The following is a 26,253-nucleotide window of genomic DNA, read 5'->3' as shown; positions in this document are numbered from 1 at the left end:
TATTAAAAATAAAGAACGAAAATATAACATGTACATAAATATTCACAGCCTTTGCTCAATACTTTGTTGAAGCATCTTTGGCAGAAATTACAGCCTCAAGTCTTTTTGAGTATGATGCTATAAGCTTGACACACCTATTCTTGGGCAGTTTCTCCCATTCTTCTTTGCAGGACCCCTCAAGCTCCATCAGGTTGGATGGGGAGCGTCGGTGCACAGCCATTTTCAGATCTCTCCAGAGATGTTCAATCGGGTTCAAGTCTGGGCTCTGGCTGGGCCACTCGAGGACATTCACAGAGTTGTCCCGTAGCCACTCCTTTGTTATCTTGGCTGTGTGCTTTGGGTCGTTGTCCTGTTGGAAGATGAACCTTCACCCCAGTCTGAGGTCCAGAGCGCTCTAGAGAAGGTTTTCATCAAGGATGTCTCTGTACATTGCTGCATTCATCTTTCCCTCCATCCTGACTAGTCTCTTAGTTCCTGCCGCTGAAAAACATCCCCACAGCATGATGCTGCCACCACCATGCTTCACTGTAGGGATGGTATTGACCAGGTGATGAGCGGTGCTTGGTTTCCTCCAAACATGATGCTTGGCATTCAGGCCAAAGAGTTCAATCTTTGTTTCATCAGACCAGAGAATTTTGTCTCTCATGGTCTGAGAGTCCTTCAGGTGCCTTTTGGTAAACTCCAGGTGGGCTGTCATGTGCCTTTTACTGAGGAGTGGCTTCCGTCTGGCCACTCTACCATACAGGCCTGCTTGGTGGAGTGCTGCAGAGATGGTTGTCCTTCTGGAAGGTTCTCCTCTCTTCACAGAGCAACGTTGGAGCTCTGTCAGAGTGACCATCGGGTTCTTGGTCACCTCCCTGACTAAGGCCCTTCTCCCCCGATCGCTCAGTTTGGCCGGGCGGCCGACTCTAGGAAGAGTCCTGGTGGTTCCAAACTTCTTCCATTTACGGATGATGGAGGCCACTGTGCTCATTGGGACCTTCAATGCTGCAGACATTTTTCTGTACCCTTCCCCAGATCTGTGCCTTGATACAATCCTGTCTCGGAGGTCTACAGACAATTCTTTGGACTTCATGTCTTGGTTTGTGCTCTGACATGCACTGTCAACTGTGGGACCTTATATAGACAGTGTGTGTCTTTCCAAATCATGTCCAATCAACTGAATTTACCACAGGTGGACTCCAATCAAGTTGTAGAAACATCTCAAGGATGATCAGTGGAAACAGGATGCACCTGAGCTCAATTTTGAGTGTAATGGCAAAGACTGTGAATACTTATGTATGTGAGTTTTTTCATTTTTGATTTTTAATAGATTTGCAAAACTTTCAAAAATATTATTTCACGTTGTCATTATGGGGTATTGTGTGTAGAATTTTGAGGGGAAAAAATGTATTTAATCCATTTTGGAATAAGGCTGTAATATAACAAAATGTGGAAAAAGTGAAGCGCTGTGAATACTTTCCGGATGCACTGTAAAAGCACCTACGACTCTTTCAACAGATACAGAAAATACCTGATATTTGAGATGTTCCTCAACTGTAAAGATATGATTGAACTAATGTTGACCAAATCTTTAAAAAAATCATTGTGGCTTCCTGTCTACAAATGTGAAACATTCAGCCAGAGGCCAATGTGTCATATTTAGCAGTGATCTTTGCATTGAAAAACAAGTGGTTAGACTTTGAACAACCAACAAGAATGATTTAAGTTGTTCTCATTTAGCTAGAAAGAAAATATGAAAGCTGCCTTCAGCACAGTTTTTTTTAATGAGCCATAGATTGGCACATCTTCCATTTATCAATGGTATTGAATTCGATGTTTATGTATGATGCGTCCCACTGGCAGAACAAATGCGGCCGAGAGTCGAGCCTTGGGTAACACCAAGGTGAGTAGAGACCCCGATGCCAACTGCTGAGCTGAGGTGAAGAAGAATTTAATTAAACAACCTGCACCATCAGCTGAAAGTAGAGAATTATTTGTTACTTTTAGAAATGCAGTTTCAATAGCCTGCAGAAATACACAGCAAATAATTTATTTTCATTTTAATGTCTTTTATAGAATAAATCTATCAGCTGTCTTGTCACTGACATTACAAACTTTGTTTTGTAGTTCAAAGCAGTTTGAAGTATAAATAACCAGACTTCATTCCATTGTGTCCATTATAGAAAATGTATAAATGTAAAGAAAGAAAAAAAAACATGGCACATGGTCGACATACTTTTTTCTCTATGTCATCTCGTTTCAGCTTTTTTCATGTTGTCAACAAGGAGCTGGCTCGTTTGTCATAACAGCAGTGAAATGCTATTTTAGAGGTAATGCCTGAATCCCCGCAGGACACGGAGGATTCAGTATGTTGCACAACAAATCAAACAGATATGACAAAAGGAAAATGGCGGCATTTTCTAAATCGCTTCCTTTTCAATCATCTTGTCTCCCAAAATAGCCTACTTTAGAATGCTCTCTTTAATTAAGGCCTGCTTATACAGGTGACAAACACATTAGTAAAAATCTAACATCCCTTTGAGTGAGGAAGACTTGCAAGAGAATACATTTTATCAACTCAAATCTCTAGCAGAGCTTAGTCAAATAATGTTTGCCAAATAGGTAAACAGGTGTGCAAAAAAAAAAAAACAAGTATGGGGAGGAAAAGGGGGAGGACAAAGGGCAACTAGGAAGATGTAGAGGCAGCAGAGATGACCCACATTGGTGCGACTTGTTATGAATTCGCAATGATGCTGCTGGGCTTGTTAGCACACGGCTTGGGAGCCAGGGGTGATGGGAGATGCACAGTCGGCTATCTCCGCTAACCCCTCTGCAATTCTATTACACTTGTTTATAGCTCTTGGCAAACAGCACACCAAAGATACTTTAGCTTCTGAGAGAAGGGCAGGGTTAAAAGGGGACGACTACTTAGCATTTCACAAGGAGACGGAGAGGGCATTCTGAGCAAAGTGAACACGCAGGGGAAGTGAAGAAAGAACAGATTGAAAGATACAGATAAAACTGAGCTGACTGTCACTGTTAAACCACTGATGTATGGTAATAGGACCAAACAGTGCAAAGAACACTATGGGATTAAGTGTTATTATGGATTATGTTTTTTGCTAATCTTTCTGTGAATTGGAACCTTTATGTCCTACCCCTAGCACAATTTGAGCGGATTTGTAAAAATCTCCCTGATCTGCATGAACGCTGAGAATATTTTTGAGTGACATTTTATTTGTTCGTCCAGTTTTTAGTGCCATTTGAGAGACGGCAACTGTCACAGCTAATGTAAATGCAGTCAGTTACTCTGTGCTTTTTGGAAAGCAGAGTGGTGACAGTAGTAGCACCTGCAAATTAGCAGCTCTTGTCACACATACACACACACACACACACACACACACACACACACACACACACACACACACACACACGCAGGGAAAAGTGTTCATGCCTGTGTATGTGCGTGTGCAATCTGTGTTTGACTCAAAACCATCTTAGTCAAGACACTTTGGCTCATCCTCAGTACTTCAAAGGGCTGTTTGAAGGTTTTATGGTTCAGGCAGGATTTGGTTAAAGGCTGGGGTCAGGGATTTAGTTGTGATGGTTAAATTTAAATTAAGGGGAATGCATTATGTCAATAAGGGTCCTCACAAAGATAGAAAGGCATTCACCTGTGTGTGTGTGTGTGTGTGTGTGTGTGTGTGTGTGTGTGTGTGTGTGTGTGTGTGTGTGTGTGTGTGTGTGTGTGTGTGTGTGTGTCTGTGAAAGATAGTGCAACCTGAGCCGCTTGCAGTTTTAAAATGATAGGACCCCTTTGACCATGTTATCTGCATGGCTACTGACCTGCAGGTGTTTACAGGTCTTCCCTTGTGTTTTAAATTAAGGTAATTTCGGTAAACTGCAAATGTTTACAGAAACATTTGCAGTTTAGTGATTGCTTCATCCAATTTTTGGATGATGCAATCACTTTTTCATAGCAGTCCAAAATGTTGCTTACTAAAAACAACAAAGCTTGCACGATGTAATTTTAAATTCAACTGCTGAATAATTTATAAAAACATAGGTTGCATAACCTCATATTGAAGAGAGTTGTATGACCCGCAGCTTAGAATTTATCTGTTATACCATCCCCTTTATCTTCCGGATCAAAGACTGGATCTTTCTTTGACATGATGTACACCTGATGATGTATATTTTTATACCACCTTTCACAGTGCCAAGATAAAACCATTTTCTACTGTTGCTATGAACTTCACCTCTCTCAGCAGCTCATGCCGAACTATAATCAGGGCAAATGAGTCAAACTAATTACAGTATGGAAAATCTGCCATCACAAGAAAAGTTGAACGGATGAAATCCGTACCTACTCGCTCAACTGCCTGACCACCCATGGCTAATGGTTTCTACTGCCACATAGGAGAGAATTGGTTTACTAAACTGTAGTTTTTACTTGATTAACAGTCACCAGCTAAAAAACCAGGAGCACAATCGACATTAAAAAATACGGCGAGATCAACATGTTTGAGAAAAATATAACATTAACATAGATTTCTAGTATAACAATAACTAAATTCACGAGTGATACATCAAGCAGTGACAGTTACTGAAGGAGGAGTGCTGCAGTCAGGCTTTCTGTCCTTAAGGCAGTGAAAGCATATATAATGGAAACCACAGTATGTCTCGGCATGCTGGGCTCATTTCTATTTCCATTGCATCCTCACAGCAGGAGATAACCAGACTGGTCCACAATAAGCAGGGCCAAACCGTGACGGTCCCCGTCCTCAATCGTGCTGTGTTGATGTCACAGTTAACTGATGGGCTCAACATGTGCGTTTATGCTCTTGCGCGGGAGTTAATGGGAGCTGAGCACTTTTTGTTGCTGAATGACAATAAAAGCTTTGCAACGGCCAGTCAGTGAAAGAGTACAAACAGTGGTAGAACGTAACAGTAGTATTTCAGTACTTCAAGTCATGTACTGTGTTTGAGTACAATTTTTAGAGTAAATTGTAAGTTAGGCTGCTTGGTTTCTACTTTCTGTTGCATTCTACTTTTACTTTGCTACAATCCAATACATTTATTTGACAGATGTTGCTACTTATTTTGTTTGTGACATTTTTACATAAAAACCGAAACTTCTGAAAAACAACACATTGCTTAAATCTACACAAGACAAAAAAAAATTATGAACACAGAAGTGTGTCGCTTGGGCTTCTCATCACATTTCATATCAGATCTTATTTTCTACTTCAGAGTAATTCTCCCTCGAAATTGGTCAGATATGTTATTAAATAAATTGATCTAAGCTAAGCTTATCACAATTCTTAAATTCTCACTGGACAAAATTAACAAATATTTTCAGAAAAAACTAAGATTCCGTCCAAAATGAATATATAATTTGTAGAGCATAATCTCATTTTTCCTTTTTCCAAACCCAGTAATCATCTCAAGCCCTTCAATTTTATCTTTATATCTACCCTTTAGAAGGGGTCCCACTCCTCGGCTTAATAGCTATTTTTTGGTTTCCACTGTGACTGTTGGTGTAGCACCTGGGTGTCACATATAGTGCACAGCAGGATTTTCTGTGATATTGATGACAGTAGTTCTGCAAATAAAGATGCACCCGAGGCTACGAATGATTAGAACTTAGTTTCTGTGCATTTTATGAATCAAACAATTTAAAAGCAGAACTGGAGCATGAGAGTGACAAAGCTCACTCAGACACTGAGATCTAAATGTAACAACACTGAAGATACAATTCAAAAGAAGAAGGAATGACTAATGAGGAAATCTCAGAAACTTACCTCTGCTGTCTTGGGACCATCTTGGGATGCCAGAAGAAAAGCACTCTTCCAGGCCTTCAGCTGTTGTGGCCATGGCTGTAGAAAAAGAAAAGAGGTGTCACAACATAAAAAAAACCTAGGGTTCGCTCAATTTTCAGTAACAGTGACCCATGTGTAAGACAGTACAGTAGAAACATATAATAATATAGAAGTGTTTGTAAAAACATCCATACTTGCTGACTACATTTTGTTGTTAATCCTCCTGTACCTTTAACTAAATAGGATTTTGAATGCAAACATTTTGCTTGCAATGAAGCATTTTTACATCACTATGTTAGTGTACTGGTGATTGTGACAGGGATCTGAATATTTCTTCTCCCACTGGATATAAAGCAGCAGAAGGTGACTTAGTCACTGAGGCGAGCAACCAACTTCTCAGTCCTTATTACAACAACAACAACAACAACAACAACTTCTTACAGTATGGTCACTATGATTTCCAACAAACCACTGAAAAAACACCTTCAGAAGAAGTACAAGGTCACCTCTGAGCTTTACAAAATGTCTTTTATACCCGCTTCAGCCAGATTTATTATTACAATTTGCTTCAGACTTCAGTTAAAACTCTTCTGCAGTAAATTTTAAGATGCAGTTTTTTTTTCAAAGCAACATGCACTCAAGCATCTAAAACTTCAGATTAACTTCAATTCTTGCACACATGTTAATCCTTTCACTTTATGAACTGAATAAATGTACTCAAATACCTTTGGTGGCATGTGCATTTATATTTGGATGTGGTTTGATATCCCTTTCATGTGAACAGAACAGTAGCAGTTGCAGGCAAAAAAATCTGTCATTCTCTTTTCGCATTAGTTGTACACACACACACACACACACACACACACACACACACACACGTTCTCTCAGACCCCCCCCTCACCCCCCACCCCCCACCTCAATCATGTCATAACTGCAGTTTTTAGACCAGTTAAATTGGACTCATGCTTCGCTTTACCCCTTGGTTTAATTCTTCTGCAGGTGTGAACACAGTAATCTCGCGCGAGACCCTAAAGAAGAGGTGGCCTCTCCACGGTCCTAAACAAGCATCTGGAGCATTTCATTTGCTGTGATTCACCATCGATCCAAACCAACTACCAGGTGTACTCCACGAGTTAAAAATAAGCATACTCAATACTAGCTCCCTTGTTCTGCTCAGTTCTGTGAAGGTAGCATGTCTTCCATGCAAAGTGTGAAGCAGTAAATATTTGCCATTTCAGCACTCTGCTGGTATTGCCTGCCCAGATAATCACCACGATTATGAACAAATGCCAACTCTGCCAGTGCTGCATGTCAAATTGCATAGCAATGTTTCTCTCAGAAATATGCACTCGTCCAACACAGAACCTTCTTCCTGTATTTACTTTCCTGTTTCTGCCCCCACACACATCTGATCAATGAACATCCTCACGTGGTCGGTTGTGATACATTTTGTTTTGCTTTTTCACTGTGTGAAAAGAAACCAAACCAAGAAAATATTCTCCAGGTTTACAAACTCATCAACTGATTGAGACCACAGCAAACAAACTATAACGGCCCACATTAATCCAAAATAGCCATACCTGTCCTGACTATGACACAGAGCTAATCTGCACAGGTCATCTCAGGCTATGGGCCCCAGTGTAGCTGTGTGCACTGTCCACAATTTTACCACTGGTGAGGAAAGCAAATGAGAAATCAATCAAACACTTAAGCTTCATTTCATTGTGTAAGAGCACTGATCCATCACATGGTGTTCTGATCTGAGACAGCCTCTGCTCCTCTACATGCTGCATGATTGCTAAAAAAAAAAAAAAAAGAAGACACACAAAAATAAAAACACAGACACACGAAAAGACAAACAAACACACACACACACACACACACACACACACACACGCGCGTGTGTGCAGAGGATGTGCAAACTGAAATATCAAAAGGTCAGTAGACAAGCTAGAGGAGAGACTGGTGTCATTGTAAGACAGGCTGGGTCTGAGCTCCCTGTCCCTGAGTGTTTGTCTGTACCAAACCAAGGACATAACTCAAAATCATTTACAAGGCACAATGTCTGTGTTTGGCCATGCATATTTTAGACACCAGATGTGCCTTGCAATTCTTTTGGCTCACAAATCATCATTCAGTCTCAGTCATCATACAGCCCCCAAAAAAATGGACTATGGAATTATGATTTGCAGAGATTACATGAAAACATACTTAAGCCTCTTAGTGAGAGTGTATTATATCAGTGGAAAACATTTGACTATACATACCTTTAAATAAATTATGTCAGACGTGAGCTGACTACCGAGTGTCTCTTAATTAATTCATGAGAATATGTTGAATGTGCATTCAAAAGTGCAATTAATCAACCTTTGACTCGGCTCCATGATTTAATGTGATTTGTTCACACAGCAGTCTTGCCACGTAACAATAAATAGTTAAGGGCATCAGTCCAATACCAAGAACTTTTCTCTGTCTGTCCACCATTTTATTCAGAGCAGAGAAAAAGCAGCATGTCACAACTACACCACAGTGCCACACAATGGCCAGGAGAGGAAAAGCATAATGGGTACAAATGAATTAAAGGGAGGATACCACAAATTGTAGCGCACTCCTTGACACATTAGGAAGAAGGTCATGTTTGTTTGCAAAACTTCTCAAAATAGTGGACATGGTCAGACTGTGTGTCAGACATTTATGCTAATGAACTCCACTTTGAAGTTCAAACATGGGTGCATGAACAATGTTGGGCAATCACAGATTAACACTGCTGGATGAAAAAGGCATGAAGATTGTTCCTGAGCTGATGAACGCGTTTTGTTTGAGCACATGAGAGCTGAATTCCTTGCAGGGGACAGGAGGCTCTGTGTGTTTGCAGCTTTCTGAGCAGTGAAGGGAATCGGGGGGGTATTGAGTACTGAATGAAAGCTAATTAGTGAAGGGAGGAAAGAGTGATGTACTGCTGGAGGAGGGGTGGTCTGCTCTCTTCGGAGTAGCTGGAAAATTGTTCCACATAGATCACTGAAGTAAAATACAATGTTCGGTTTCAACAATAATAAATCATTTTTCTGCATATACATATTACATATTGATATTAGGATATCAAAATCACTTTTGTCCCCCTAGAAGACAGTGAATATGTAAATACAACTTTTCTTTAAAATGTTCTCTTCCAAACCTCAACTTTCTTTCTCCACTGATATCTAATCTCGAACAGAATAAAGTTTAAAGTTAGATGAGAGGATTGATACTTTGTCTTTACGGTAAATCTAAAGCTAACAAACGCCAGTGCTTAGCAAAGTAACAGCTGGCCTGGTTCTGTCTAAAGGACAATAACTTCTTCAAGTCTCAACTGGCCAAGAAACAGAAACACTGCAATGGGCTGGTTCTTTTTACATCTTGTATTTTGTACAAATGAAACAACGATACAAAGTATTAGCTAATCATGTTAGTGGTGCTGGAGAACCTTGTTATCTCTGGCGAACTGTTTCATCTGGTTCCAGAGTTTATTCATTAACTGGGTGCTGGCTGTAGTCGTATATTTACCGTACAGACACGAGAGTGGTATCAATCATGTCTGCAATAAAGTGAATTATCATATACCCAAAATGGATAAATCCTTCTTTAATCTTTTAACTGACCTGTAAAAGCAATAGTTGAGCAGAGAGGATGGCACTTACTGTCATGTGAAGTAAAGAATGTTGAGGTGTTTCCACCAGTGTAAAGTTGAGTAAAAACTGAAGGTAATCAATTACTTTTGGTGATTTTTCTTTTGAATCAGATTGTAACTGCGTTTTATGTAATCGTCTCTACATCTGGGGCTTTTTGTTATATATTAAAGTGACATGAGCGTTCCTGCTCATAAATAGGCCAAAATACTCCTAAATTCATCCAGAGCCATACGTGTTTAGTATGTGCACACAGGGAGTATACAGTACACGGTGTAGATATTGATCATTGTTGCTTGCCTCAATCCACTTTATTATAAACAAAATAAATTCCATGTACGTCCTGTATCAGCAAATGTGAGCCCAGAAATTATAGGGAAGAAAGCCCAAAAAGATCCTAGCTGTATCAAATAAAATATGAAGGCTTAGGGGAAGTAAACATAATGCGAGATAAACAATGCAAGTCAAGTAAAATCTCTCCTGGACTTAACTCTTATCGGACCAAATTACCTATATAGTTTCCCCCGGATAGGAATGCCCATTCTGGTGTTATATGTGTGTATGTGTGTGTGTGTTTGTGGGTATGTGCCCGCATTTGCCTGTGTGTATTATTGTGTTTATGCATCTTTGTGCTTGTTTGTCAGCCTGCGCCCAACTAGAAAAAAAATTATGTTCTATAAAACGTCTCTATAAATGACATAGCACAATAAATCCATGGCAGAAATATTAAGTGGAACCAATATTTTTCTGGACCCATTCCAGATTTCTAGTAAAACTCACAAATCGGGATGACCTTAGCGTTAAAAATATACATTTTATAGGGGAAATAATCCAATTCCCTTCCAATGAAGGCATCACTGCCATGGAGCTATCGGTGTTGTGCACCTGGGCCTTTCCACTGAGAGGTCATTTAGTTTAAATTCTGCCTTTTAGGGAAAGCTCTATTAAATACGACATGAATACCCAAGCAAACAGGTATCGCTGCAGTGTCACAAAGAAGTAATATGAGTGTAAAAAAAAAATGTAAAAGGTGATGCAAACTGTTGCTCTGTTCTGAGGAAGGAGCCTCCCATATGTGCAGAGAGACTGAGCAGTGCGGCCACATAGGAAACATGCTCAAGGACACCTGTTTCATGCAGGTAGCAGTTTGCAAGAGGCATCTTGTCTGTGCTACACTGCACCAGCCATGTAGAAATGCAGGGAAAGGCACAGGATCTCTTTACAGCCCCTTAACTCCACATGGAGCCACGATGTTCTTAAGAATGTGACGACATGTTGAAAATTTGATGAAGTCCTAAGATGACACAATGTAACTGTGTACTTTAAATAAAGGCTAACACTATGAAGCATTTCTTTATTATATTTTTTAAAACCAAACTAGATCATTTATTAATCAAACAAAACATGCAAAAGAGAATTTATTATACTGCAGAATATTCTCCCAATTAGCCTTACAGCATCAGCATAATGTCTATGATCCTCGTAGTAGAAACCACAGAGGACACCAGAACAAATTCATCTGCATGAAAGACCGACCTAACCTGAATACACTCTGCATTTCTCTTTACAGTTATGCTAAGCAACGCACACAGCCTCTGGCTCTCCACGACTGTTATCTGCCAAAACCTTCTAGAAACCGGTGTGTACTGCTCAGAAAGTTGACATTTTGAATTTGCTTTGGAAAACTAATTTCATATTAGGGTGCCTCTGGGGTTATGCAGGGCTGTGTCTTGCCTTGAAAGGAAAAATCCTGATGAAGAGGACAAGGGAGAGAAAAAGTCATGCTGGTCCTCCCTCCCTATTTCTGTGTCTCAGTCAGATGAGGTCATCAAACACCAACCTGCTTTGTATATTAATGATGTAACAGCCAGGGTTCTTTGGACACCCTGTCCCTAGAGACTGCTTGGCTGGCGGCAGAGGAAGACTTCATCTTGATTTAAGAGAGAGATAACACCCTCGACAGAACTGTGACAAAGGCTAGATAGGCAGTGTGAGAGGAGATAGTGAGGGAGTGTCGACGCCAGCAGAGAGGATAAGACAGGAGAGGAGCAACTCTGAGATACACTGTGCCTTTAAAGCCGCAAGCCCCTCCTCCACGGAGCCGAGCAGAAGAGCCGAGTGGTGCTGGCAGGAGCCTGAGCCCCACGATAAACTCTGGCATCAGCTTCCCTTCATCCGGCAGTCAGCGAGGACACAGTGAGGGCGCAGGGGCAGAGAGACGGGGGATGGAGAAAGAGTGACAGAAACGGGGAGGGGGGGGGGGGAAGCGTGAGACAAAAACAGTAAATAGACAAAGAGGGAGAGGCTGTCATAAGAATCACACAGCTCCTTTTTCACAGCAGCAGCAGCAGCAGCAGCTCAGCCGCTCCGTCTGCTGCCTCCAGATGCAGGCGAACGCTGACAGGGATGAAGGGTGGCGTGTTTTCGGCAGCGCAGTTATCTGAGTGATGGTAGCGGCTGCAGCGGCATCACAATCCGAAGCAGGAGCTCTCCTCACCACTCCGGCTCTTAGTCATCTCCAGCCTCCTCTCTCCCTTCTCAGAGTGCTATCAGGGCCATTCATCGTTCCCATCTCATGCCTCCTGCCTCCTGCCGCCTCCCTCTCCTCCTCCTCCTCCTCCTCCTCCACAGCTTCATCCTCCACTTCTACTCCTCCTCTGATGAGCCACAGCCTCAGAGTGAAATAACCCTGCTGATAGAAGCTTCTCCCTCTGTCAAGACAGTAAGTAAGGGGGTGGGGGGTGGGGGGGAGTTTTGTGTGTGTGTGTGTGTGTGTGTGTGTGTGTGTGTGTGTGTGTGTGTGTGTGTGTGTGTGTGTGTGTGTGTGTGTGAGGGAGAGAGAGAGAGTGTGCATGTGAGACAGGGAGAGGAAGAGAGAGGAAAAGCAAGACAGTGAGAAGAGAAGATGTTAGCGTGTGCGACAGAGGGACTTCTAAAGAACCAGCAGGTTGTGTGTAGCTTGAGTGATCATGCTGTGCCTGGACAGTGAGCTCTGGCCATAGCAACAGCAAAGTGATGCACAGGAAAGGTGAGTAGGAGTGTGTCCCGGCTTGTGTGTCTGTGTGTGTGTGAAGGGAGGTAAGGCAAGTGCTGCTGAAGCAAGAGGTGTATTTTAACAGCAGCAAAAAACAACAACTCGTCAACGCAGTTCACTCCTGTCCATCTCGGAGTCCTCTTCACTGTATTGATGTTGCTTTTTTACACTGCTATGATGTAGAGGAAGAGGGGGGGGGGGACCAGAAAGGGAAAGGAGATGACACACGAGAGAATAAGTGATTGCTTTCCTTCCCGTCTGACCAGGTGCCATGTGCGATTGGCCAGCATACCCTGTGGCAGTGGCATCACCCTGGATTTGGCGAGAAGCTCTCCCCCCTGCTTGTTCTCTGAGGCTCCTCTGGGAAGCTGTCATGGGATTTATCTTGTCTTGCTGGATGGCACGAAGCTCTCTGCCTCTCTGAAAAGAGTCCACAGAGAGAACATACACTACACGGATAAGAAGTAAAATAATTATCCAATCACAGCACAAGCAGGCAGACCGGGTTCCCTTAGCAACAACTGAAGGAAGAGGAGAGGATCCTTTTCTCTTTCTGCTCCCTTGGTTTTCGGGCACACCCCTGTGGACTGCTGTGGGTCAGTGTTTTGCGAGAGGACTTGGAGAGCGTTGTTGCGTAAGACAAGCTGCCACCCGAATTCCAAAGGAAAGGTGCTCATTTTGCCTTCCACTCCCCCTTGTTACTGAGTCTCATTGGCACCATGATTTTTTTTGGTTATCCCTCCGCAAATTCTCATCACAAGTCACGTTCCACTGGCTTAGAAATCAAATCATTCTGATCCCACGCCACCTGGAATGAGCTCTGCGTTTGGGTGGGGGGGAGAGATTGGACGCTCTGTGAAAAGACCCACACCTACCTTCTTCCGTTTCATGGACGACAATTGAAGGACAACATGATTAGGTCGTCATCTGCAAAGAAAATGGACGCGAAGCAAAGTTTATTTTGATGTGAGTTTCTACTGAGAATCTGGTTATTTTTCTTTCCCCGGAGGAGGAAACACCACACTGCACAGAGGAATATTCCCTTTTTCAAAGAGGATCTGTCCTTTCTCTCTGTAAAGACAGTAGCCCTTGCTGAGGGACTATATTTAGAAGGCAAATCTTGTCCCCGCTGGCCACCAATGATATAGAACACCATCATTTTGAAAATTGAGCCACTGCTGGGAGTTCTATTTTTCTATCTATGCTGGATAGCTTACCCTGCAAAAGGGTGAACGTGCACCCCTTTTCTGCTTTCACTTTTGTATGTTAGCCTGCTATCCTGTCACTGTGTTTCACAAGTAAAAAATATTGTACAGGACAAGTGGAAGAAGAAAAAAGTATTTACCCTGTATAGACAGGCGTTTTTAATCGCATCTTCTTGGGAACAATTTCAAACATACACACTGACACATGAGTTGGCTCAACACGATTATGTAAGAGTTTCATACCAGCTTTAGCCCATGTATTTTGCCTCGTCTTTTTCCATGGATTTACTGCGTTTGACTTCTCCCATGCTACTTTTCTCTTCGTTTTTGGAAGTGTCTACCAGAAGGCATGGATGTCAGAGCGTGACCCTGTGCCAAGTGTGCGGGCGAGGCAAGGTGTTTTGGCTGCCCAGGTGCTTTTAAGATGTTGAGGTCTCCCTGCGTGGCCGGGGCCCCTGTTCGGATCAGTAGCACTGAGGCTCCCTGTAGCCAAAGACATGGACCCCGACTCGGCTCCCCCACGCCCTCAGCCTGTTGGCCACTGGCCCCACGTCGCCCTGTAAAGGATGTCCCTCAGCAGAGCTCCGGCCCGGGACACCTCTGAGACCCCCAGCCCGAGAGAACGAATCCGCAGCCACATGAAGATGGTGATCGACCAGCTGGACGGCATTCTCAAAGAGCTCAAGGATGTGGCCAAGGAACTCCGGGAGGTGAGAATCTAAATCAGCTTACACATATCAGGCTTTTGAGAGGGGGATTTAGAGGGGAAGGAAAAGACGCAGGCAGGGAGGGAATGTGGGTGCCAGGTGGGTGTGCTTCTCAACTAGGCTGCATTTAATTAAGTGTAAAATTGTAGTCGCAGCATGGAGATTTTGATTAAGATTCCAAAGTGATGAGATCTCACTTTTTTTGGTGTGTTTGTAGTAGGAGGACACTGTTGATTACAACCGTGACGAGGCTGTCTTCCTTTTACAATCAACAAACATTTGCTCATCGGCAAATACAAATGTCCTTCGTGTGTTCAGTGGTGCGTTGTGGGAGGTACAGTAGCTGTGAAGAGCTGTTGAAAAGCAGCAAAGCCAGGCTGACAGGAAATATAGACGCAGGCTTAGATAAGATACAGGATTTAGCGCCGCAATAGTTATATAACCATTTTGTTAAGGATCAGCTGGAGTCTTACTGTATTTTCGCAACTGCCATGGTAACGCTGAACATTTGTGGGTGTGTGTGTATATGAAGTGAAAAAGTCTGAACAAGGATCAGCGGATCAGCAAAGGCAGACACTGTATGTGCACGTATATAGACTTTAAAAAATGTGTGTGATGGCTGATAATCAGAGCACATCAGTTTATGCGTGCGAGTACAAAATCTCTTTGGGATCTTCCCCCTGCAGTGTCCTCAAAGCTGCAAGCTCTTCTTGCAAAGCTCCTCCGCAGAAAGAGATGAAGGCAGATAGGGAGACAGAGACAAATGAAACCTGAGCAAACAGTTTGTGTCTGACCCATCCCACATCCTCCGAGCGCATCACATGATTAGCCTCCCACCTGCTCCTGATCGGGGATGCAGAGGGAGCGCATCTCCGTGTGCGTCTAAATGTGTTGCACGAGGAGGAGCGAAATGGTCAATGTTGGTGTGTGTAATGACCTGAAGGAATAGGAGGGGGAGGGGGGGGGGGGTTAAAAAGGCAGGCTGAAGTCGTCATAACTCACTCCATCACTGCAGAGGAATCCCCCCCACCACCCCACCCCCTTCTCCCTGACTCCCAGCTCGGGCCCACTCACTACGCTCTACTTTATGTACTTGCACAGTTGGAGGTGCAAGGGCATAGCTCGCCGTGCACCTTCCCTCTGGTGAGCAGGAGAAGCCGGCCCCTGCGTGCGGGCGTGATTGATGATTATGGGACAAACTGCAAGTGGAATAATGCTGGATGGAGCTATTTATAAACAAAAACACGGCCTGTGCCTCTGCCAGCTCCAACGCATATTACCGTTCTTATCCCAGACCCCATTAGACAGGGCTCGGCAAAGTGGCTCAAATGTCATTTTTTATTGGGAGAGCACAATCCCACCTATTGAAATGGACTAAGGAATCATATTAGCCGCAGTGGCAGTCATAATGCTGGTATCAATATCTTGCAATTAACTGACCTATGAGATTGCAAACTGTATCAAAGGGAGTTGAAGAAACAAAATCAGTGTAGCGCCATCAGATTCATGGAAGCCTAATGTTCCATAAAATCTCTCATTCTTGGCCACATGAAAGAAACACTGTAATAGATAATAACTGTCACATAAATAAATTATGAATTGCCGTGTGAATGTAGTGAAATAAATAACTCGGTGAAGGAGCAGTAATGACTGATTATCACCCACACTGTCCTTGGGGAATTGGAGATACTGCAGTGCTCCGAGGAGCTGAAGCTGACACTCCAAAACACAAAGCTGCCCAGAAATTAAGAAGTTACGAATGTGTTACTAAACTTAATTCACAGTGCTGCTTTCATCGCTCCAGATCACATATGTACAGTGTCAATGTGCCAACTGATCAAAAGCTGGATCCAGGAAGCGATTAAGGCACCTAATTTTAACACATTATTAGTCACAGCGCAAAAGAATCTGCCTACATTTAATTTTCAAATTCTGTCCGCTGCCTCAGAGGCACATACGTTGCATATTGCAGTGTTCATTTAGATCGTTTAGTCCCTACTGTTATATATCAAATGAATTCATTTCTAAGGGTGTCGTCACAGCCCATAAACCCATAAAAAAAATATCTTCTCCATTTTTCAGCCATTAGAGTCCACTTTCTTTGCTCCATTTAAAAGGAGGTTTTACAAAGTTTACCAGTTTTTTAATTTAATAAATATTTCAAGCACCAAGTAAAAATTTAACAAGGCTCAAGGGGAATCTCACAAGTAGGTGACCAAAATTTTTTTTGAAATACATTTTTTAGATTGATTTGCTAGCCCTTGGCTTGTGAGGCCTCAAGGGGAACCTGTTTTTTTTAAACATGGAGTAGGATGTCCAATATAATTAAAATACTGTGTACTGCTGTAGATTTCGGCTCTTCCAACATGAGATCAATCAAAATCAACTTTTTTATGAACAATTTAGTTTCAAATAACGGAAATTAAGGAGATGAATCACAGCATAGAGTCAACATCATGGTGTAAACTAGGGAAAAAAACAAAAAACAACTGAAAGTATTCACTTGCATTGATTCTACCCCAAAGCAGCTTATTTTCCTCATTAATGCACAAAAACTCTTAAAAAAAAAGAAAAAAGAAGGAGGTCACTGTTGGGTCTTACTTTCTTGCATGCCAGGATTCATCATCTTCATCGCTAAACATCCCTTCCCTGGAGGACATGCACAACTCATCTTAAATACGAGCAAAAAATAGGTTCACCACTTTTTACTAGAGAGTTTGAGTGTCTACGACAACACTCAGCGCAGTCTGACTGAACCCTGTGGTGAACCTACCATGAAACTTTAATCGCTGTTATGTAAATGGTTTTGCCATGGACAGTGTGGCTAGTGACAGGGCATGCAGATAGAACAAAAAATTTGCAAAACTCAGCAAATAGTCAGCATTTTGAGGGAACTTGAGAAAAGTGCATTAATGATTGTTGAATAGAAAGCAATAGAAAGGAAATGTCCACACTTTTTTCTGTCAAATCATCAAAACCCACTTTGAAAGCCACCGGTATGCAACACAATAGATGTAGTTACTCCTCTTTTTCTGAAGGCGTGTTCATAACTAGTTTAAAATTAAAACCAGCAGACACTTGTCTCCCTATGGCATGTGTTTCCATCCCCCCAAGCATTTAGATTAACATATTAGATTATAATATGTGTCTAAAACTATGTAATTACTAATATTATAGTGAACAAATACAATCCAGATACTGTTAGTGCACATAAAACTGGATTATTATAGCAATCACTTTAATGGACGAGTGTCAAGTTATCACTGTTTGCTACCCATTTTGCAGCAGTCTCAGGCAGCAAATATCCTTTACATGTTTAAGAAAAATTGAACACAGAACTGAGGTAGTTTTTCAAGATTGCTCCCTTCAAAAGGCTATTACTGTCAAATGCAGCCTGTCTTACTCGTGAATCCCATTACAGGCTGCATGACAGGTAAAATGAGAAGGTCCTAAAGGAAGGACATTGGAAGGTAATATACTGATAAACTACTCCATTTGTAATAATAATACTGGCAGGAGTGGCAACTCTAGAGGAAATAATTCATTTAGATATCGTGTCAACCTTGGACTTTGTGGAAGTCTGGGGATAAACAAGAGGGGAGGAAATGGCACCAAACAGAATGCAAAGTAACCTCTGAAACCTGAGTTGTTACGTTCTGCTGAAACAGAATTTCAATGAGAAAAGGGCAACTATGGAAACGCAAATGTAGGAGTGCAACCATCTTGGTTATTAGAGAGATTCAGAGTGCTAAATTGAAAGAATTTAATGAAGCGCTAAAGAATAAAAAACAGGAAGGGGGGAAAAGCCGCACTTGCATGGACTGCGGGTGCATAAGGAAGTTGGCAGTGAGTGAGCTACACATCATCATATATGCAACCAAACAGGGACGATGGACTTTTATTATGTGGATGTCGTTATCATGCAGAATGATAGGATGACCAGACAATGCTTCACGTCTGTGCTAATCTCAAGACAAATGAACACAGGAAGGCAACCAGGACTCATAGAATAAAAGTTCTGAGAGAGCTGAATATAAGCTGGACAAAGAGCAATTATCAGTAACAGAGCACAGCGTGTCCAGGAAAGTCAGCCTTTTGGTATTTGTGTACATATGTTAGTGTAATGCTGGAGATTGGCTTCCTATTGGCCTAAAGAAGGAGGACAGAGGCAGCAAAAAAACACCAGTGTCAGGTAAAATGTGTACACTCCAAATGTCAGCTCTTTTAGAAATGAAGTACTGAGTAACAGCTCTATTAATGAGACTGGCTATCAAGCAGTTATAGAATGGAGATTTAAGTGTGTCATGAATGCTTTTGAGTGACAAAAAAAAAAAATCAGTCATCATGTTTTTGCATCAGCCTTCGCTTTTAGGTTGTGCTTGTTTTTGGAGGAGACAACTTGTGCTCAACAAGCTCAGCTCGCCACTAAACGGCAGATGCACGTGCCACAAATGTGTGGTCTACTCAGTTTCTATTCATCACCCAATACCAGCTGCATAATCCCACCGGCCTGGCTGTCAAATCAAGGCATTTGTGCTAAAATAGAGTCTGTCAAAGAAAACTGCCATGTAAATGATCTGATCAGGAGGGCGACTACGTGGCGGTTTTTCATGTCTGAGGCGGGCTTAAATGCTGTGTTGTTGAAGCCCGGTGTGGATGGCGAGGTATCCAAACACCTGGCCCCAGATCAGTCAGCCTTACAGCCAGCCGGGAAACCAGGAAGCCAGTGGTGTCTCCTGAACGATTCTGAAACCAGTTATGACATTTCCCCCCCACCCCACTGAAATAAATCTGTTCCAAACCCAGAGGCAGCCCAAGGGAGACTAAAACCAAAATCAAAGGGCCATTATTTTCTGAAGGGGCCGTATCCTCTCCTCACTCTGTTTCCCCCTGCTGATGCTGCTGCTGAGAGGGGCAGGGAGAAGAGAAAACTGCTTAGCAAGAACACTTCAACATCTAACCGTGAGGGGGGCCTCTTGTAATCACTGTCACTTTCACTCAGGGAGCAGAACAATGTACAGCACACTGGTATAAACACTCTCAGTCCATGAAATTGTTTATCCCATTACAGGGGAATATTTTAGGGATAAGATTTACGGGCATGGCGATGATATTTGGAAATTCCTGTGGGGAAAATGGGTCGCTTTTTTATCTACAAATTCCAGATTTGAGCCCCAATTTGTAGGAAATAGGCCAAATCTTAACCAGAAGAAAAACATGCCTGTGTTCATAAGCACAGAAGTGTTGAAAAATCTAGGAAAACATGTAAATTTCAGACAAAAAAATGTGCTTGTGTGTGCCAACATGCTGGACTAATTCCACTGTAAATAAAAACCAAATTTTAATCCAACTATTCATGGTGACTTCATATGGCTGAACCACAAACTTGGCAGGTGGTTATGCTTCTTTTTGTTTCTCCAAATGAATGCCTCCAATCATAAATTACAATCAGTCACTAAGCTGGGTTTCTGATGGATCATTTTCCTCAAAACAACTGTTTTTTTTTTGTTGTTGTTTTGTTTTTACTTGGCTGCCGGTGTTGTGTGGTTTACTGCCCAGCTGACCACAGCCCAGCGATCTCCACTGAGGACGGCCCAGCCTGTTCTCCACAACAGAATCCATTTACCTCAGATTAAGGCAGGGCTTTGGCCCAGTCTCCCACGTGAACACGTCTACCAGCTGTCCTCGCAGACCCAACAACACTTACTGGGTGCCACTGAAAGCTTAACCACACACAGAGGAAAGTACCCTTCAACATGACATACCTGGGCCAAAGGGTTTCTTCTCATTAAAAGCCATTTTGGAAGAAATGACAAGTGCCCGCCCGCTGTGTCTGTCAATTTGTTCCTCCTTGTCTGACCTCTTTTGTGTGTGGGAAATTAAATTCCTAAATTAAACTTGGTGACGTGCCTCCAGCAGAGTTCTCTTTGCTCAGGAAAACAACATGAACAAGGTACCGCGAGCCTTATCTATTCTTCACCGAATTCAAAACACCCTTCCATCTCCACACCTGTGTTGCTGCCTTGAGCTGAACTCCACACAAATTTGTTCGTTCCTGGAATAAAATCAGGGGCTCAATTATTCTCAGGACTGATGAAATACTGCTTCAGGATTTGAAGTCGAATGTCTGATCATGTCTTGGGCTGTGCTGACTTTGAATAGATTCGAAACCTAGTCACAGTGTTGCTCATGTTTCCTGGTACAAATCCATCACAGTGACCCCACTGACAAGTAGATAAGCTGATACAACTGTGACACATCCCTGCTTTAATAAAAAAAAAAAAAAAAGGGGGATACTTATACATCTTGTGTATTTAGCTGACCAGCATCCAACATCAGATCGTTAATTCCCGGATCCCCATATTAAAAGGTAAGCAGCATCAAGAACTGAAAGGAGATCAAAGCAGGGAGGGAGCGCAGGTAAACAACGGGTTAAGACTTTAGCGGCATCTAACCTTGAGAGCTGTGGAGAGAATAAAAACTGCACAACGCAAAGCATTCCCCTGAGCCTCTTTTACCTAGCTCTGCTGTGGAGCTCCAGCTTCTTTAGGATGCAGGCCCAGCATATTGACTAGGCCATCATGCCTGTAAGACCCACTGGATTAGCTGGCCCTTTGAGTTTTGCCTCCCTCCGCGAACCCTGCACTCAGCACCAACTGTAATGAGGGCTTTAGGTGAGACCTCTGCTGAGGTAAACACTCCAAAAATTGCGCTTGTTGTGCTCATTGATTTTTATCTACTAACACACCTACTGTGGGCCAGTTACAGATAAAGCAGTGATTTTTTTTTTTTTTTTTTTTTTTTTTTTAACCATGCACATTTGTACTTTGTGATTTAGCCACAAACCCTTCTGCCTGTCCCAAGGCAAGGATAGAGCTGAATCGGATGAAAAAGAATGTTAAAGGCAGCGCAAAGAAAGACAGAGGACGTGTGCAAAGAGAGAAAGAGACGGAGAGGGAGAGATGAAGGCCGGATGAAGATAATGGTTTCTCCTGCCGCACAGAATTGCGACAGACTGGGTGGAACAGCTTAGATCAATTGTTGCAATTGTGTGCATTCGTGGGCGTGTTTAGGATTGTTTTGGCCTATCTCTGTGCTGTGAATAAAACCAGTAGGCTGTAGTTAATGGTGTGAAAAATGGCATCTATCGAAGTGCACAAGCAGCCTCCAAGAATAGCTACATCATTTCATTGTGTCAAAGCATACTGTACGCAGAGGGACCGCTTTCTCTCTATTAGGCCGTCAGGCTGACTCTCTCTTACCAGGTGTGGATGCTAATTTTTTTCAAGTGTACAGCGGCACGTAAGGCAGAAAATGAGAAACAGAAATTAATAATGTGATCCATTTTTGAAGAGATGCTATATTTTCCTGTTTCCGTCGCCTGTAAAAGTGCTCAGGGCACCGTGGGCCAACCCACTCACCAGCGGTGCAGCTTAATCCAGCTACAATCTTTGGAACTGCTTTATAACGGAGGGATCATCAGGAGGCTTTTTTTGTCCTTCCTTTTATTTTTAGCCATAGTCTGTAATGCATCATAAATCAACCCAGTTTCGTATGAGATTGTTCAGTTTTTAACCAGCAGAAATAGCTGAACTTAGACGGCTCACAGCTAAGCAGCTCCTTCCTCTTCAAAGGGACTTAAAGTTTACACATACAGTAGCATGTCTACACTGACACATGATGTCAAGCTCAAAATAACATTCAAGTGGTTTCTTAGTGTAATATGAATATTCAGCATTTCTGACATTGGAACCATGGACATTGCATCTGGTAGTTTATTTTGCATGGTGAAAAAACATTTGCCCCCCAAAAAAGGGAAAAAATGGTGAAAGTTACAACAGTATGAGTCACTTATCTCGCTCTAATTCTGCCATGGCATCTGAAATGGTGCATTGGAGGAAGGGAGGGTGGTAAGAACAAGAAAATTAGGAACATGTAGTGTCTTAGCACAATGAAAAATGAGTGTTATGTCTAATTTAGAGTGTAAACCCACAGTGAAATTTTGATGATGTGATTTGATGTTTCATTTTGAGGCTCTTTGGTTCCTAACTGTCACCTGATTTGATCACCTCTATGAAGAGTGAATGATGCGTGGCTTCTTGATTTTCTAGTTAAAGTGAACCACTGAATGGGTAGTAAAATATAATTTTCTATCAGGGCAGAGTAATTTATTCAATAAAGGTGTTTATTGTAAAGTCTGTCACTACTGAAGGGATACAATAAATTGGACTGAAAATAAGTCTTAAATCTGTCGTAGTTAAAACATATAAAGCCTCTGCACAAAGAAACTATCATGGAAGAAATGCATTCATATAAAGTAACATTTAATGTGACTACCTCAACAATCATTGGGTGCTTGTAGTTTGACAGCCGTCTTTGTCATTCACTGTGCGTCTATGAGGGAGGAAAGTGCACTGAAACATTCTGTTAATGTGTTTTTAGAAAACATTTCATGGGATACTGAGCTTCCTGTTTACCTTGTCACAAACCACATTTGTGTTGAGTTCTGATCTCATTATCCCAAAACACAAACGTACAATGATTCTATAAGGAAGTTGTCAGGGTTATGCATTAGCGCAGACTCTGGCTATTTATTACTAAGCACATTTCCCCTAGCAGAAATTATTTGTGTTGTGAAAAACAACACACAGAGGACACAGTAAGGACACACTGCCATGGAAGTCTAGTTTTTTTTTAGGGGTCTATAAATCTTGGCATCATCTTTTGCAGCATCTACTAAATTGTCCTGTCTCTTCACTTATAGCTGTTTTACTTATGCCGTTGTATAAACTCAAATTATTATATACACTGCAAAAATATAGAACTGATCTCTGACACAGAAACTTTGGATATTTCAAGTATAGATTTTTACATATTTACAATTTGAGTAATTAGTTAAAACATTTTTAAACCATACTACATATTACCATACAACATTTTGAAATTGTTTTCCCATAACAGCACAAAGAGACAGACTCAATTTGTCCCTGGAAAACAATTGTGCCAAGGCAGCAGTAAAAACCTCACAAAGAAAGATTCTGTGGAGAAATCGTTGAAGAACTAACACCATATGCATTACACAACAGAAGTCTCACTTTCATTTGTGATAATGGAGTTCATTTTAGAATAAGGAGATAATTATTCAGTAAAACATGTTTTTCCAAGTCTTTATAGCACAATATGGTCCTCAGGTTGCTGTTTTTAACAGTAAAAAGGAGTTGTTTATTTTACTGGTACAAATCACAGCAGCTGAGGTTTACGTTAGACAGTCATACAGAAAAGAATGACTAAAAATAAAACTAGTTAAAATTTTTCATTCAATGTCAACTCTGCAGGAAAATGACGTGATCTTCAAACATGTCCACAGAGGACAACCAGTACGCTTTCTGATGTTTGTTGTTTCTCATGTTTGGACACCTCAACTACATATTCTCCCAATTTGGTAATTGCAAAGACCAATATTGTTTTTTTTCCAAAAGCTTGCCAGGAAGTTGTTTGTTCATGAGGGATGCGATAATGTTTCCTCTCATCCTAGCAAGAGCTTTCATGAAGCTCATGAATAAAATGGTTAGTTTTGGGTTCTTCGTTTGTCTCACATTAGAGAAGCTTCGTTGAAATTTGAATTGGCAGAGCTTGCTAAGGGTCGTGAATACAACCTGAGAGTGAGCACTGCTTTGTGACTTTAGAGGGAATACAGCTTCAGAAGCATTAACCTATCTGTGTGTAAGTTGGTCGGCTTAGGTTGAAATTTAACATCATGGACTCCTGACAACATTTGTGAATTTGACTTTAATTGGTGAAATTTACCAAAAACAATTATATTAGTCCACAATTTTTGAAATAGAGCAGAGAATAGAAACAACTGTGAGCAGGGTCAAATAATGCAGGGATTAGTTGAATATACATAGATTTCTCTGTTTGCAAGATCACTGGCTCTTGGAGGGAAAAAGGCTAATACAGAGGTAATGCATTTTGTCATGTAAGCACCAGAACTGAAACAAAATGACAAAACTTTAGATTCTCTTATTGGGATTTCTTTCAAATCCACCTAATTAATGCCAAGTAGACCAAGATCTATTTAACATTTAAATGCCATTAATTACTTCACTTTGTGAGGAGCTGCCTGTCTGAATATCTAAGGAGGGTGTCTGAGTTTGGCCTGAGGTGTCATTGCTAATTTGCATCGCGGACCTGAGCAGGATCTGTCTCAGTAAATGAGTTTGTTATTTTTGTTTTGACTGATTATGCAAGTGAAGATTTGAATTTTACAAATGAGCAAGACTGGCAAGGCTGACTGAGTCAACGAAAAGTCGACTGACCCAAAGTGATGTATGATGGAAACCATGACTCTGCAGGCAACGTGGTCATCTGAAGTTCAGCAATGAGATATTAATCACCATAAAAACAGTGAATGCTGCAAAGATGCCTCATCGACAGCTGTACTAAACCCTTGAATCACAAAATGTAAGTACTCACAAGGAAAAGGAGCCAAATAAAACAGTGACGCACAGAGCTGCATCAAGGCGTAACACCTGTTCAGCCAGGAAGCTTCTTTGCATACTGGGAGTTGGGTGCATAAACGAGAGGCACGGGATTGTGGGCAACGATTTTAGGTTCTTACATTTATGTGTTCTTTCTTGCTTTTGGATTTCTTTGTGGACTATTTCTTCAATCGTTTTGGCTACGTGGCTCGTTGTTGGCTTGCATGTTGGCCGGTTGGTGTTAGATTTAGTTGGGAATGGTATCCAAAGGGAAGCCATCTATCCAAAATGGAGTGAGGTTTGTGCCATTAGGTGTTGGTGGAGCAGGTGCTGAGGCTGCAGGTGAATAAATTGGCCATGATAACGAGTTAGACTTTCAGTTTGAATTGAGCTCATTTGTGAGAGAAAAATCTTTTTTGTCTTCAGCTCATTATAAGTGGCCTTTGTCATAACGACATGTTTGCACATGTTTCACTGCAGTCACTGTGGTTGTCTGTTGAGTGCAGCACCTTTTAAAGTCTCTGAGTTGTAGTTGTAAAGCTAGAAAAATTAAACCATGTTGTGTGTCTTCAAAGACAGCCCTCAATGTTTCTGGAATCCCCCCCCCCTCCCCTCGCCTCCCCACATCCCCACCCCCCCACCCCCCGTCTCTTTTTCTGTCACTGCTCTGCACTGGCAGCTCACACTCTGCAAGTGGCACGGCATGGATGGCTGCCACCACTGTCATTGTCAATAGCATGACAACACACTATCTAACGCGGGGTAGGGCGAAATGAAAGTGGCACAGCAGAGAGGACAGGCTAATTATTCAGACACACAGCTAAGAGCAGAAGGGGACAGAAGATGTCAACAAACTGTTTGGGTGATTAATATATTTTGTCATCAGCGCAGTCACCTGTGCAGTTGGCACTTTGGCCAAGATGATGAAGATTTCTGACTTTTATGCAAAGCAGCAACGGTTTATATATAATTATGTATAATTTGACTTTATGGTCCGCTGTTATTCTCAAGGATATTTACTGAGGATGGAACTGTAGGTTGATGTGGGCTGCGGGGGAGGGGAGGTCCTGAATTTTTTTTATTATAACTATGACAAAAGCAGATTCCATATATTTTTTGTTCAAAATGATGCTGCTTCTTGTCACATGTAATATTTCAGGGATTCTTGATGGTACTGTATCCTCATTAATATGCATATTTCTCCTCTGTACTTTTTATAGAAAATATATTCTATAATAGTATCCACTGTTGCCATGAGGAGGGTTCAAGAGAACCTACTTCATTTCAATGTGAAACTAGATACTTGTGGGCGATTGCTTGTGGTGTTGCATGGACACGCTGACCTGTGGCTACCTGC

The 26,253-nt window shown here is 41.9% G+C and overlaps 1 protein-coding gene across 3 annotated transcripts in view; it reads left to right on the top strand.

The window, feature by feature from the left end:
* Nucleotides 1-11,739: 11,739 nt before the first annotated feature.
* The window catches only part of insyn1 (inhibitory synaptic factor 1), a 45,143-nt gene continuing 30,629 nt past the window's right edge, over nucleotides 11,740-26,253 (top strand). The window contains exons 1-2 of one of the 3 annotated variants that reach the window (XM_069173442.1): nucleotides 12,102-12,191; nucleotides 12,770-14,418. In XM_069173442.1, coding sequence (XP_069029543.1) covers nucleotides 14,275-14,418 — 144 coding nt within the window. In that variant the 5' untranslated portion in view covers nucleotides 12,102-12,191; nucleotides 12,770-14,274. Of the gene's footprint in view, nucleotides 12,192-12,239; nucleotides 12,498-12,769; nucleotides 14,419-26,253 lie in introns of those variants that run through there. The other 2 variants (XM_069173443.1, XM_069173440.1) reach the window with 2 other exon arrangements.

Source organism: Embiotoca jacksoni, unplaced genomic scaffold (assembly GCF_022577435.1).
Source record: "Embiotoca jacksoni isolate LCO1_2020_lvr unplaced genomic scaffold, fEmbJac1.0.p SCAF_6, whole genome shotgun sequence".
In the NCBI taxonomy this organism is placed as follows: domain Eukaryota; kingdom Metazoa; phylum Chordata; class Actinopteri; family Embiotocidae; genus Embiotoca; species Embiotoca jacksoni.
Note: the sequence above shows the minus strand (reverse complement) of the source record. Positions and strands in the feature narration are given on the sequence as shown.